Consider the following 15342-nt stretch of genomic DNA (forward strand, 5'->3'; position numbering starts at 1 on the left):
GTACACGTGACAATAAACAAAATCCAAATCCAATCTGAATGTAGAGTATTGCGTCCTGTTCTGGTCACCACACTGTCAGAGGTACGTGAGCGTCCTTGAGTGGGTGACAAAGAGGTTGAGCAGAATGGTTCCTGGGATGAGCGGTTTTAGCTCCAGGTTAGGGTGGAGAGGATGGGGCTGTTCTCCAGGCAGCAAAGGGGATTGAGGGGAGATTGTGTAAGACCAAAAGACATAGGAGCAAATTAGGCCACTTGGCCCATCGAGTCTGCTCTGCCATTCAATCATGGCTGATATTTTCTCATCCCCATTCTCCTGCCTTCTCCCCATAAACCCTGATCCGTTATTAATTAAGAACCTATCTATCTCTGTCTTCAAGGCACTCAATGATCTGGCCTCCACAACCTTCTGCGGCAAAGAGTTCCACAGATTCACCACCCTCTGGCTGAAGAAATTCCTCCTCATCTCTGTTTTAAAGGATCGTCCCTTTAGTCTCAGATGGTGTCGTCTGGTTCTAGTTTTTCCTACAAGTGGAAACATCCTCTCCATGTCCACTCTATCCAGGCCTCGCAGTATCCTGTAAGTTTCAATAAGTTTCCCCCTCATCCTTCTAAACTCCAACCAGTACAGACCCAGAGTCCTCAACTGTTCCTCATACGACAAATTCTTCATTCCAGGGATCATTCTTGTGAACCTCCCCTCGACACTTTCCAAGACCAGCACATCCTTCCTTAGAAACGGGGCCCAAATCTGCTCACAATACGCCAAATGGGGTCTGACCAGAGCCTTATACAAGATTCTATCAATGGTATAGGACTACGGGATACAGATTTAAGGCTCTGGGCAAGAGGGGGGGGGGGGGGGGGGGGGGGGGGGGGGGGGTTGCGAGGACGACCATTTTTACTGGAGTGGAACATGATCGGGGGTTTGTGACCATGAGGGTGGTGGAAGCAATGACAATGAATGATTTCAGAAGGAAATTGAATTGGCAGTGGAGGGAAATACCCTTTTCAGGGCCATGGGGATAGAGTAGGAGGTCTGGCTTATGCTACAGAGAGCTGTCATGGGCTCGATGGGATGAATGGCCTCCCACTGTGCCGTAATGATTCTTCGAATCATTCTGGCCAATTTGATTGCATCCTCTCTGAGGGCTTGACATTCTTTCAAGTGCAGCGCGAGAAATTGGACACAATACTCCAGCTGAGGGTTAAGCAGTGATTTATAAAAGTTTACCATCAGAATTGTAAATCATTGTACTGCCGAAGACCAGGCCGTAAAAAGGCAAAATGTGAATCCTTTCCTTGATTAGCCGAGGTACAGAACATGAGAGCAGGGAGGTTATGCTGGAGCTGTATAAATCTTTAGTTAGGCCACAACCTGAGTTCTGTGTACAGTTCCGCTCACTTCATTACTGAAAGAATGAAATTGCACAAGAGCGGGTCCAGAGGAGATTTACGAGGATGTTGCCAAGACTGGGAAAACACAGCTATGAAAAAGATTGGAGAGGCTGGGGGTGTTGTCCCTGGTTCAGTGAAGACTGAGGGGAGAATTGATTGAGATGTACGAAATTGTGAGGGGCCTGAATAGGGTGGATTTGAAGGGTTTATTTACCTCAGCAAAGAGGTCAGTGACTCGAGGGCATAGGTTTAAAGTGTTTAGTAGAAATATTAGAGGGCAGAAGGGGAAAAGCCATTTGTCCCAGAGGGTTGTAGAGGTGTGGAACTCACTGCCCAAAAGGGTAGAAGAGGCAGAAACCCTCAACTCATGTAAAAGGTGTCTGGATTTGCACCCTAACCTGCAGGCCCACAGATCAACCGCTGATAAATGGGATTATATTGGATGGCTCATTTGTCAGCCAGCACAGACATGATGGACCAAGTGGCCTCTTCCTGTGCCATACATTTCCTATGATTCTATGTGTTGCATCACTCTTATTTTCTGAGATGCCCCAAAAAAAGGCTCATCAAGCGGTTGAGTGAATTCTATCACCGCACAAACCGCTTAAAGACGAAGGCCCACTTCCAAGGGACGATAAGAAATAGACAATAAATGACAGCGACATCCACATCCCACGAATTTATAATTTGTTCAAAGTAAACATGCCCGAATCGTTAAAAAAAGTGATGTGATACGCTTGCAGTGCCGTTCAAAAATATCAGGATGTCCCAAAGCTTTTGTAGCGTCGATGGTGATCTAAGAATTGTGGCAGCCAATTCATTCACAGCAAGACTATACAAACAACAGTGCGATAATGACCAGATCGTTTGTTTTTAGTGGATTTTGGTTGAAGTGGGAAGAACCCTCCTGCTCCATTCCTCTGATTAGTGGAACAATACTTCAGATTTGGGGAGGTGAAGTTTTGCCCCTGTTCCCCAGGGGCCACTTGCTGAATTGTGTATGTGTGCATACCAAGGGCTGAGCCTTCGGCCTTGGTGAGGATGCTCTCCACAAGCGGCGGATCACCTTGGCCTAGCCTTTGAGGGGTAGCTTCTTGGGGAAGGCACTGCAAAGATGCTGGATCTATACCTCAGAAAGAGTGATTGCCTTCAGGAGAGGATGGGAGGAATCCAGACTGGTGGTCAACCATTATCATGAGAAAAGGTTACAGACCAGTTGCAGGAATTTGTCAGCAGAAAATTGACAGCAGAACTAGAGGGCAGAGCCTCAAAATAAGGGGAAGTAGATTTAGGACTGAGCTTAGGAGGAACTTCTTCACCCAAAGGGTTGTGAATCTATGGAATTCCCTGACCAGTGAAGCAGTTGAGGCTCCTTCGTTAAATGTTTTCAAGATAAAGATAGATAGTTTTTTGAAGAATAAAGGAATAAATGGTTATGGTGTTCGGGCCGGAAAGTGGAGCTGAGTCCACAAAAGATCAGCCATGATCTCATTGAATGGCGGAGCAGGCTCGAAGGGCCAGATGGCCTACTTCTGCTCCTAGTTCTTATGTTCTTATGATAGAAGACTTCTCTGCAAATCATCCTTAAGAAGCAGGAGACTGTCCAAGTTGGCATATATCCGTATAGTTAGGGTAAAGGGGTTCAGTATGTTGGAACTATTATCCTATATCCCTATAAACCTATATCCCTACAGTGCAGAAGAAGACCATTTGGTCCATCAGGTCTCCACCAACCCTCTGAAAGAGCACCCTGCGTAGGCCCACTCCCCCACTCGCACACCGTAACCCCACCCAACTGGAACATCTTTGGACAATATGGGGTAATTTAACATGGCCAATCCACCTAACCTGCACATCTTTGGGCTGAGGGAGGAAACCCACGCAGACACAGGGAGAACATGCAAACTCCATACAGATAGCCACCCAAGGCAGGAATTAAACCTGGGTCCCTGGTTCTGTGAGGCAGCAGTGCTAACCACTGTGCCACCGTGTTTTATTAATTGGATGTGGGTGTCACTGGCTGGGTCAGCGTTGATTGCCCATCCCTAAATGTCCTTGACCCGATTGGCTTGCTGAGCCATTTCAGAGAGCATTTAAGAGTCAACCTAATTTCTGTAAGTTTGGAGTTACATTTCCTTCCCTAAAGGATTTTAGCGAAGCAGATGGATTTTCACGATAATTGACAACGGTTTCATGGTCAGCATTAGTCTTTTAATTTCAGATTTTTATTGACAAGTTTCCCCATCTGCCATGGTGTGATTCGAATCAGGGTCCCCAGAGCTTTACCCTGGGTGTCTGGATTACTAGTCCAGCAACAATACTACTACACCACCGCCTCCCACAGCATTTATATAGCACTTATAGCACAAGGTGCTTCACAGGTCTGCTATCAGCCATATTTGATACTGCGTCACGCAAGAGATGTTAGGGCAGAAAGCCAAAAGCTTGGTCAAGGATATAGAGTAAAGAGGCAACTTGGAGGAGAAACAGGGAAATCGGCGGGGAGGCATGGGAGAGGATTCCAGAGCTGTGGGCCGAGATGGCTGAAGTGATGAGGCAAAGGAAAATGGGGATGAGCAAGGGGCCGGAATCAGAGAAGCACAAAGATCCCGGAGGGTTGTAGGGCTGGAGGAAGTTTTAGAAATAGTGTGGGATTTAACAACAAGGATGTAAATGTCAAAATTCAGACATTGCTGGACCGGGAACTAATGTAGTCCACTGAGGACAAGGGTGGTGGGGAATTGGTGCGATTTAGGGCAGGAGTGACTGAGATCTGCAGTAATCTTGGGGAAAGGTTGCATAATGAATGGTGAATGATGGACCGCTGCATAACTAGATCAATAGTAACTAATAAAATAATATACTCATTCTTTCTAATAGTTTGCACAAGGCAATGTGAAAAAATGGCAGTCTGTACTTTATAAGTCATCATAAGTGGAAGGTATTCATTCACAAAGCAGTCAATTACTGGTACCAATTAGTCAGGATTTAAACTTAGCGAGAAAAGGAAAAAAACACTTCCTTACATTAAAACCCCTTCTGATCATAATTTGATAGGATTGCGTATAATTCAAACTTATTTCACGCTTGATTGATTGCTAATATTCTGATATCAATATTAAAGAAAATTGAATGTGTGTACAAAGCCTAGAAACCTTTTATAGAGTCATGGAGTGATCCAGTTTAAGAAAGCACATTTGGCCCTTTCTGTCTGTTTGGTGGAGCTATCTAATTAACCCACTCTTCTGCTCTTTCCTCTTCACGAATTTATCCAATTCTGTTTTGGAAGTTAATATTGAATCTGCTTTCATCATGCTTTCGGGGAGCCTGCTCTAGATCACAACAGCTCGCAGTGTAAATAAATGCTTCCTCATGTCACTTCTGGTCCTTTAACCAATCACCTCAAATCTGTGTCCTCCGGTTACGAACCGTTCTGCCACCGGAAGGAGCTTCTCTTTATTTGCGCTATCAAAAATGGTTCAGGATTTCAATAATTCTATTAAATTTCGACTTTAACCTTCTCTGCTCTGGGGAGAGCAATCTCAGCCTCCCCAATTCTCCACATAACTGAGGTCCCTCATCCCTGGTTTCTTGATCCAAGGTCAATCCTTAAATAGATCTTGAGTTAAAATCAACCTGTTTTAGTTGAGAGAGCCCCTGGTTTCAGAATATGACAGAATATAATGAGAGTTGGAGGCATTCACATTGTACTCTCAGCTGTCAATACCTGTCAACCATATCTCATACACAATCTTAGCAGTCTCACCTTAAGGCTTGTATGTAATAATATTCCATTGTATGCGTCTGTTGGCATCTCTCCTTTGAGACATTGACCTTTTATTTATCTGGTTGGACAGGTCAGTGCAAGAAAGCCTATCAACTCCTATCCTCTACGCTCTGGCACTTCCTATTAGAGATAATGATCTCAGACAAGGAATAATTTTCAATGAGAGATCCATAATCACAGAATCGTATCCTCTGAGGCACACTCACTTCCAATTTATCTCATTACAGTCTCGCTGACAAAGACAGATTACATTTAACTGCATTTCTCCATTTTGAAACACTGGGGGAAACTCTAATTAGGGAAGGAAGGAAACACGAAAGGGCAAAGAAAGGAGAACGGGAGCAGGTAATCCAAATTGAGATTTTCCTCACCTACGCTGGAGATCCGCTGGGTCACCAGGTCCCCCAGCAGAGCTTCGATCATTGGATTGTGGCGAGAGTATAATTCATAACGGTTTATCCCGATGTGAAATTTTAACCAGTTGGGGTATGAGTCTATGGGGGGGTCGCCGGTGGGTGTAAGATCATCCTCCTCATCGTTGGCCCTGAAAGAGAAAGGGTGCGGGGTCAAACCTGTTCACGGAGAGCTGTAACATTACCTGAATGCCAAGTGCAGGCTGGAAATAAAGGACTGGGGGTAAGGCAGGGGGTTTTTCGCTGAAAGTGTCTCCCATCCCCGTTTGTGACGACGGACAGTAAATTGGAGAGGAGGAAGGGAGAGAGAGAAAGATGGGTGAAAAAAGAAAAAAAGTGGAAGCGAGGGAGATGGTGAAGAGCGATTGGGAAAGAGAGAGAGAGGACAGACACACCCAGATCGTCTTCTTTCTCACCTATTTAAGCCAGTGGAAAAATCACAGGAGTGGATCTTTCAGAATGAGCTGGTACGGATGGGTACCAATATACAGCCAGTGAACCCATGTTTCCTATAACTGTGATGCACTCTTTCCACGCAGAGTTTGAAAAATTGTCTGAACGTGTCCTTGATTTCTAACACCACTTTAGTAGCAGAAATTTACTGCCAACAGAAAACAATACCCCAATCGTCCCTTCCAAAAGCGATGGTACATCTCCCATTGTCTCTGACACCCACCCAGTAACTACAATTCCATCTCAGGAGTGAATGATGAGCCAGTAATCTGTTCATTGGTCAGGGAAAGCTGTACAGGGCTAGTGGAAAAGGGGGAAATTGAAATGATTGAAACAGACAGAAAGTATGTCGAGAGAGCACACAGCGTGTGTGAGAGAGAGAGAGTAGGCCCAGAGAAATAGGGCAACAGAACAAATGGAAAGATTGAGAGGCACAAAGCAGGCAGAGTAGACAGTGTGAAAAGGAGAGGGGGAGTGATACAGATAAAACGCTGCTGGAGGAAACAGGGAGAGCAGAGGCAGTGATACAGTTGTCAGTGAACCTGCTCCGTGCACAGCCTCAGTATATGCCACTCACACACAGGGTGTCAGGTACTGGCATTTTGGTACTTTGGGAAAAGGTGTAAATCATGTACTATTTTACATGTCCACAACATGTCCTTACTACTGAGATCGGGTATATGCGGAAAGACAATCTCAATAGCAGAACTCCATTTAGGCCAAATTATGATGTAAGGAACAGAAAATGCTGGATTAACTCAGCACGTCTGGAGAGAAAAACAGAGTTAAGGTTTTGAGTCCTTATGACTCTTCTTCAGGCTTAAAAAAAACAGTTTGCATCAGGAAATATAAGGGCGGGACATTCTTTAGAGCCTTGTCTTCCTTTCTATCCATCTCACTCTCTTTCTCTCCCTCCCTGTGTGGCTGTTTGTCTTTCTCGATCTGTGTTCTCTGTCTCTATTAATCACGGTGTATTCCCCAACTCTCAGTACCTGTTTCTGCCTGTTTGCTTGTGTGTGTGTCTTTCTGTCATTCTCTCTTTGTCTCTCTTTCTGCAAACCCCCCCCCCCCCCCCCCCCCCCCCCCCTCTCTCTCTCTCTCTCTCCCTGGGTATGCCTTGTTTACTGCCTGTCTCTCTTTGTGTTTTCTCTTTAACTCTCTCTGTCTCATTTTGTCTTATTATCTGCCACATTCCCTCTCTCCCTCACTTGCTGTTTCTCATTTTACTCTCTCCCTGTCACTATCTGGCACTTTTCACCTTTCCCCTCTCTGTCTCTCTCCTCTCACTCCCCTTACTCTCTCTCTTCCCCCTCACCCCCTCGCTCTCTGTCTCTCTCTGGTCCCCTCACCCCTTTGTCTGCTACTCTCTTCCTGTCAACCCCTCTCTCTGTCACTCCCCTCTCACTCTCTGTCTCTCACTCTTCCCCTCACCCCTCTCTGTCTGTCACTCTCCCCCTCACTCTCTCTCCGTCTTTCTCCCTCCTCCCCTCACACCCTCTCTCCCTCCTTTCCTCACCCGCTCTCTGCCTGTCACTTTCCCACTCTCTCTCTCTCTGTCTCTCTCCCTCTTCCCCTCACCCCTCACTCCCTCTTCTCCCCTCGCCCCTCTTTCTGTCACCCTCTCCCTCACTCTGTCTGTCTCTCCCTCTTCCTCTGTCTCACTCTCCCCCGATTCTCTGTCTCTCTCCCTCCTCCCCTCATTCTGTCTGTAAATCACCTCCTCACCCCCCTCATGTTTGACACTCTCTCCCCTCACTGTCTCCCTCTTCCTCTCTCTGTCGCTCTCCCCCTCACTCTGTCTCTCCCCCTCCCCCACTCTGTCTGTAAATCTCCTCCTCACCCCCTCATATATTTCACTCCCCTCCCTCTTACCCCCTGTCTGTGAATCCCCCTCACATCTACCTGTTCAAAGGATTTACAGTGCAGAAGGAGGCCATTTGGGCCATCGAGTCTGCACTGGCCCTTGGAAAGAGCCCCTATCCAAGGTCAACAGCACTCTATCCCCATAACCCATTAACCCCACTCAACCAACACTAAGGGCAATTTTGGACGCAAAAAGCAACGTAGCATGGCCAATCCACCGAACCTGCACATCTTTGGACTGTGGGAGGAAACCGGAGCACCCGGAGGAAACCCACGCACACATGGGGAGAACGTGCAGACTCCGCACAGGCAGTGACCCAAGCCGGCTATCGAGCCTGGGACCCTGGAGCTGTGAAGCAATTGTGCTAACCACTGTGCTACCATGCTGCCCTCCCTCTTACCCTCTGTCTATGAATCCCCCTCACCCCCCTCACGTCTGTCACTCTCCTCCCTCTTACCCTCTGTCTGTGAATCCCCCTCACGTCTATCACTCCCCTCCCTCTTACCCTATATCTGTGAATCCCCCTAACCCCCCTCATGTCTGACACTCCCCTCCCTCTTACCGCCCCCCCCCCCCCCCCCCCCCTCAATCCGAACAGCAGTCTGGGTCCTGGCTGCTGTTGTCCCTGTCACTCGCCCAGCTCCTCCTCCTCCCCTGGCGGCTGTGGGGTGCTCGGTGACCGGGGGGGGTGTCGAGCCTCCCCCTCACTCCTCCCGACCTGAACAGCACCCGAGTGCTCAGAGAAGGATAAACAAACAGGGGCGGTCAACAACCCAAACAAAACAAAACAAAACAGCCCCAAACAAAGCAGCTGAGTGTGGCAGGTCTGCGCTCCAACCTCACTGGGCGTCACTCGAAGGCAGTGATTGAACTGGAGAAAGAATAGTTCAAAAGGCAGGATGGGGATGAAAGGAAGGAATGGGACACACACACACACACATTAAAAATAAGAAATGTCTTACCAGTCGCGGGGAGCAGTGAGTTTGGGGTTAAACTTGATGTCTGAGTGGATGTTGAAGAGGATTTCTCCCTGGCTGAGTGGCGGGATGGCGCTCTGGTAGAGCGGCTGTTTGAAGAGAGCGGAGAGTTTGGAGGAGTGGGGGGGAGCTGGCAGGCCGGCTCCCTCCCCGCCTGCTGCGATCAGCTTCTTGCCGTTGTCCCTGCCCCAGCCCGGGCCGCTTTCTGCCCCTCTGGCCGGGGGCCGGGGGCCGCTGCGGTTGGAGCCGGGAGCCTGCTGGCTGCTGAAATCCTGCAGGATGCGGAGGGTGTGTTTGTTGGGCCAGGCGGCATCTCCTCCGGGAGGCTTCCCCCAGCCCGGCTCGGCCGCTGCCAGCAGCCCGCTGCTGTCCCGCTGCTGGCAGGGGCAGTCAGGCGCTGCCCCAACCCCGGGCCCGGCTCTCCTCTCCAGCCGGGGAAGCAGGTCCATCAGGATGTGCATGGTGCAGGCGATCAGGAACACCATGATGATCAGCAGCCGGAACCTGCGGAGCAGCATCTTCGCCGGGGCAACGGAGGAGGCAAGCCGAGGGTTTGCAAAGTGAAGGAGGAGGGAAGGAAAGAAAAATAAAATGCAAAAAAAAATAGAGGAAGAAAAAGTCCAGAGGCGAACCGATTAAAACAACTGCAATTCAACTGTGTGATTTTTCAGGATCCGCAGTCAGCTGCTCTCCATCCTCAGACTTGCCGCTTCCCAGATGCGGAAAAATGCATCTATTTGCTGCAGTGTGTGTGTCTGTGTTGTGTGTGTTTGCCCCCCCTCTTGTCCTTAGCCTTTCATTGACTCAGAACGAAACCCAGACACAACAGTCTTCCCCAAAGAAAAACATGTATCACCAAAAAAATAACAAGGCGAAGTGGCTGGCGGCTCCTCTGCAATGGTCGACTGTCCCCACATCTACTCCACACCAGCACATACACACAATCTTCCTCCTCTCCCCCTCCCCTCTCTCAGCTGGGAGTGCTGAGGGTTCCCTCCTCCAGCAAGGGGGCGAGAACCCCACACTCCCTGCTCGCTCTCTGGGTCTGTCTTGACAGCGAAGGGAGAGGCGTGGGGCTGTGTGCTTGCGAGAGGATCAGAGTGAGTGAAACCCTTGCAAAACTCTCTCCCTGTCTCTCTCTCTCTCTCTCTCGCTCTCTGTGTTTCTCTGTCTCCAGGCTGGGAGGTTCAAGCCAGCCAGATGTGCAAATGTTTTATTCAACCACCCTCCCCTCCTCTCCTCCCCTTATCGAAAGCAGGAAAGAGTCACGTTGGGCGGAGGGGAGGCGTTCTCTACCTCGCCAGCCCATGACAGCCTCAATCCCTCCTTCCCATCCCAGATTCCAGGCACTCGCATCCCCTCCCGGCTTCCAATCAGAGTGAAGGGGAGGCTTTTAATTCACCCCCCCCCCTCCCCCGCCCCCCCCCCCCCCCCCAACCCGCACCCAAAAAAAATTGCGAGAGAAACAAACACGAAATGTACAATATAAAGAGAGAGAGAGCGAGTCAGGGGAGGGAGACAAGAGATCCAGAGATAGCGAGAGATAGAGGAAGCAAAGACAGGAGATAGTGAGGGCGACAGAGACAGGTAGACGGAGGGGAGGGGGTGGGGGAGACGGACAGAAAAAAGACAAGACGGATAAAAGGAGACAGGGACGAGAGAGAGAGAGACCGAAAAGAGGGAGAGGAGCAGACAAGCAGAGAGAGACAGACACAGCGAGACTTTCACAATCACAGCCGGTGGAGCTTCTCCCCTCCTTGTTCCTGTCTGATTCCAAACAGCTCCACTCCCAGAGACAACCCCGCCGGCAGCCAGACTGTATTTTCCCTGTAAGAAGTCTTACAACACCAGGGTAAAGTCCAACATGTTTGTTTCAAACACCAGCTTTGGGAGCACTGCTCCTTCCTCAGGTTTATTTTCCCTGTCAGAAGAGATCAACAGGAATCTGCCATTTATATATATATCTAGCTGAAACCAGGATCATGTTAGCAAATGCAGTATCTGGGAGCAGCATAACCCACACGGGAATAAAGCGCCCAGCATGATCTGAATGCATGGACTGAGTTTTTTTTTTGAACATTTGAAAGCAGGTTGAATTTTTATTTTATTTTACAAATACAAAGACCGGGTCAACATCGGACTCTCTCGATTCTGTGTTGAGGCGAGAGAGAGCTGGCTGAACGTTTCAAACAACCCAGGCAACTTTTCCAACGAATTGGGCTATCTGGTTGCTGTTCTTGGAGACTATTTAGCTTCAGCCTTTTGGGGGGTGAGTGTAAAATGCTGAGAGGGTAGAGAGAGAGAGATGGTGTAGGAGGATTAACAGCAGCAATACATCTGTCCATAAAGGGGGTGGGCAGAGAGAGACCCCCTTTCAGAATCAGACAGGTTAGTGCCTAATGAGTGACCATTAGACGTTGGCAAGACAAGAGTTAATATTGGGTTTCTGCAATAAAACATAACTTGCTGGAAATGCTCAGCAATACAGGCAGCGTCTGTGGAAAGAGTAGCAGAGTTAACGCTTCAGATTGATCGATGGATAGTCTAAAATAGCATTTTGCTTATGTTCTCGTCGTGTATATCCACCCTCCCTTCCCAGTGTGTTCATTTTTTCACTGTTGAGACCTGCCATGCCGAGCTCATCCCGTCCCCCCACTCTCTTGACATTTCAAGAGTTACACACATTATATTCTAGTGAGAACGAGAGGCACTTAGCCCTAAGTGTATTTCTTGTTCCGATGACAGAACATTGTAGTTTACAAAGTTTTAATAGAAAAGTGAGGGTATTTGTTAAAATCGCTGGGCATCCGAAGGATTTGTCATCAGGGACTATTGAGAATCTCCCCTTATTTTTAATTATGTCTCAAGCGAGAAGCACTTTCTTCTGCTCGATGAGCTCGTTCATGGCTCAAGAGTTCGGGCTTGGCAGCCTCTGTTGGTTGGTCCCGGGAGAGGGTCGGGGCAAGGCGACACTGTGATGGTCCCTCACTTTACAAACGAGCCACATCTTGGCTGGTGGCAAAGGAAAGGCACCGGAACATCCACCACGTTGGGACTGTCTCCGCCTTTCCCATCAGAACATTTCCAAACATTTCCCGGCCCCGCCACCCACCTCCAGTGCTTTGGAAAGAACCATTGTGATGTCACTAAACCTATCCAACCAATCGGCCTCTTCACTCTTTGCATAAGTTTACCATGAACCAATCAATTTCGCAGCTCCTGCATATATTATCCACATGGCACCGCCCAGCTTCCCCCTGAAAGTCGCTGAATCTTCCGGTCCCGCCCGCCACGGGGGCGGAGAATTCGACGAACCAGCAAAATACCCCCCCCCCCCCCCCCCCCCCCCCCCCACACGTCCTCCCAAGTGACAGCAAAATACTGCAGATGCTGGTAATCTGACATTTAAAAATAAACACAGAAAAATGCCTGTTGAACTCAGTAGGTATGTCATTTTCTGTTTTGTTTTAACTCCGTCCTCCCTTTCGGACCGGTACAGACACTCAGGGCCGAGTGGCCTCCGCCGGTGCCCCAAATCTTTCAGTGATTCTCCCACTCCATCCATTTTGTAAAGAGAGCGCAGCCTGCCCAACGACATCCACATAATTTAACTATGCAGGAGGAAGGTTTAATAACAATAACCTTTTATTGTCACAAGTATGAAGTTAAGGTGAAAAGCCCCTAGTCGCCACATTCCAACACCTGTTCAGGTAAGCTGGTAGGGGAATTGAACCCGCGCTGCTGGCCTTGTTCTGCATCACAAACCAGCTGTCTAGCCCGCTGAGCTAAACCAGCCCTCTCATTATTTCGTTTTACCAGGACAATTGTTGTTTATTGGGGACTGTAAGAGTTCAAAGGAGCATCATACCTCATTGTACAGACCGCTCTGTGAGCGAGCAATAAATTCCCCTCCTCTCTGCCACACTGACAAGCAGCCCAAAAGCAATTTCCAAAGTTGCAGGTAACGGCGATTAATACATGGTAGAGGCGGCAATAAATCTCCAGTAATAATTAACCTCTTGGCCATGCAGTTGAACAAGATGGGTTTTCAAGAATTCTCCAGTCTCTGTTAAAATAGCCCCTGTACATGTTATTTCTGTACGTAAGTATAAAAGGCAAGATCGTTATTGTCTCAGAATCTCTCGGTAGGATGGGAAAGGATCCGTAGAATCCCTACGGATCCCTACAGTGCAGAAGGAGGCCGTTTGGCCCATTGAGTCTGCTGCAACTCTCTGAAAGAGCACCCGACCTCGGCTCAACCCCTTGAAATCCCAGAACCCCACCTACCTTTGGACATTGAGGGAAATTTAGCATGAACAATCAACCTAATGTACACATCTTTGGACTGTGGGAGGAAACTGGAGCACCCGGAGGAAACACATGCAGACATGGGGGAAAAGTGCAGACTCCGCACAGACAGTCACCCCAAGGCCGGAATTGAACCTGGGCCACTGGCACTGTGAGGCAGCAGTGCTAACACATTGACACTGTGCCACCCATCATAGAGTTTCCCAGCACAGAGAGAGGCCCTTCAGTCCATCGTGCTTATGCCAGCCATCAAGCACCTATCTATTCTAATCCCATATTCGAGGACCTGATCAAGAGCCTTGTATGCTATGGCGTTTCAAATGCTTATCTAAATGCTTCTTAAATGTTGTGAAGGTTCCTGGACTTACATTTTTGGTGGCCTTCTGCCCTTTTCTCTCTTTGGAGGGCCCCCCTCATGGCCCGACCTCTGGTGAGGTGACGTTCTGTCCCAAGTGATATCAAATCACGCCCCAATACATCACACTCCACACGCTTAATGAATCAGCACTGTAGCACAGTGGTTAGCTCTGTTGCTTCACAGCTCTAGGGTCCCAGGCTCGATTCCTGGCTTGGGTCACTGTCTGTGCGGAGTCTGGACATTCTCCCCGTGATTGTGTGGATTTCCTCCGGGTGCTCCGGTTTCCTCCCACAAGTCCCAAAAGATGTGCTGTTAGGTAATTTGGACATTCTGAATTCTCCCTCCGTATACCCGAACACAGTTCGGAGTGTGACGATGAGGGGATTTTCACAGTAAATTCATTGCAGTGTTATTGTAAGCCTACTTGTGACAATAAAGATTGTTAATGCCGTCAATGAAATAGTGAGGGCAAACAGCATCTGCAGAGAATGACCAATGGACATTAACCGTTTTGTATCTCCCTCCATAGATGCTGACTGACCTGCTGAGTATGTGCAGCATCTTGTGTTTTTAACTTCAATTTTGCAGCAAGTACAACACTTTGAACTTTTAAAGTATTTTGTTGATGTCTGAGATAAAATTATATGATCCCATTAGTTACAGTGGTGTCAGTTGGAGGTCCGAGTACCTCGCAGCCAGCGCACATTCATCCCTTCCTCCGGCTGACCTTAATAATAATAACAATAATAATCGCTTATGGTTACAAGTAGGCTTCAATGAAGTTACTGTGAAAAGCACCTAGTCGCCACCCTCCAGCGCCTGTTGGGGGGGGGGGGGGGGTGGTGTGCTGGTACAGGAATTGAACCAGAGCTGCTGCCTTGTTCTGCATTACAAGCCAGCTGTTTAGCCCACTGTGCTAAACCAGCCCCAGTTCATCATTGGGGGGGGGGGGGGGGGGGGGGCTATGTCAAATGGTTAAAAAGTTACATCTGAGGCCCTGCTTTTCCATCTGCGCCTTTCCAGTACAAACTCCCAGAATTTTACAAAGAAAAAATGTTGACACCGAGAGCTAGCTAATGTCCCCAATCCCCATTTTTAAAAAAATCAATCCCAATGTTAATTATCAATAACAAGTTTTGGTTTATTTTTGGGCAGGGGGGTATTTTATTTCTTTCGGCTGTTTGGCTTTGGAAAACAGAAACACTATAGAGTTTGGATTGTCTGTAAAACTAAACAAAACAGTGGGTCCCAGTTAAAACCATTGGACGGGTTTAACATGGAACCGACTCTGGAAGTGCAAATTCTTTGAGAGGAGAGAAATAACAGCGCATTTACTGCAGATAAAAATGACCGCCCGGCAACGTGAAGAGTGGTTGAGTAGATTTGCGAGCGGGGCAGCACTAAGGAAGCTTTTCTTTTGGACTTGTTGGCAAAACATTTCTTTTTTGCCAATTCTCAAAGTTTCCATACATCGGGACCTTTTGCAGTGAATTTCCTGACTTGCTGCAGATGGACTGGATTGTCATGGTGTGTGCGGGGTGGGGAGATTCTGCTGATTAAATATGATGGGGGTTGTGTGTGTGTGTGTGTGTATGGGAGGGGCACCTGCACATGGAAGATTTGAAACCAAATGTTGGATGCCAGCGTGGGTTGGCAGGAGGAGGCGTTGCTGACCCGGGTTATGGCCACAGGGCGCTGAACTTGGGCTCAAGCACTGATATTGTAGATAAACACGCACCAGAGGCGGTCTTACACTCACCACAGCCACCTCTGAGTATGCCCCTCCCC

At 48.4% G+C, this 15342-nt stretch overlaps 1 protein-coding gene across 1 annotated transcript in view; it reads right to left on the bottom strand.

Annotated features, from left to right (window-relative positions):
• The window catches only part of fam20cb (FAM20C golgi associated secretory pathway kinase b), a 114356-nt gene extending 104162 nt beyond the window's left edge, over positions 1-10194 (bottom strand). Inside the window, exons 1-2 of the mRNA XM_038819955.1 lie at positions 8874-10194; positions 5553-5725 (exon numbers count right to left, since the gene is read on the bottom strand). Coding sequence (XP_038675883.1) covers positions 5553-5725; positions 8874-9406 — 706 coding nt within the window. The 5' untranslated portion in view covers positions 9407-10194. The remainder of the gene's footprint in view (positions 1-5552; positions 5726-8873) is intronic.
• Between the last annotated feature and the right edge of the window lie 5148 nt (positions 10195-15342).

Source organism: Scyliorhinus canicula, chromosome 15, assembly GCF_902713615.1.
Source record: "Scyliorhinus canicula chromosome 15, sScyCan1.1, whole genome shotgun sequence".
In the NCBI taxonomy this organism is placed as follows: domain Eukaryota; kingdom Metazoa; phylum Chordata; class Chondrichthyes; order Carcharhiniformes; family Scyliorhinidae; genus Scyliorhinus; species Scyliorhinus canicula.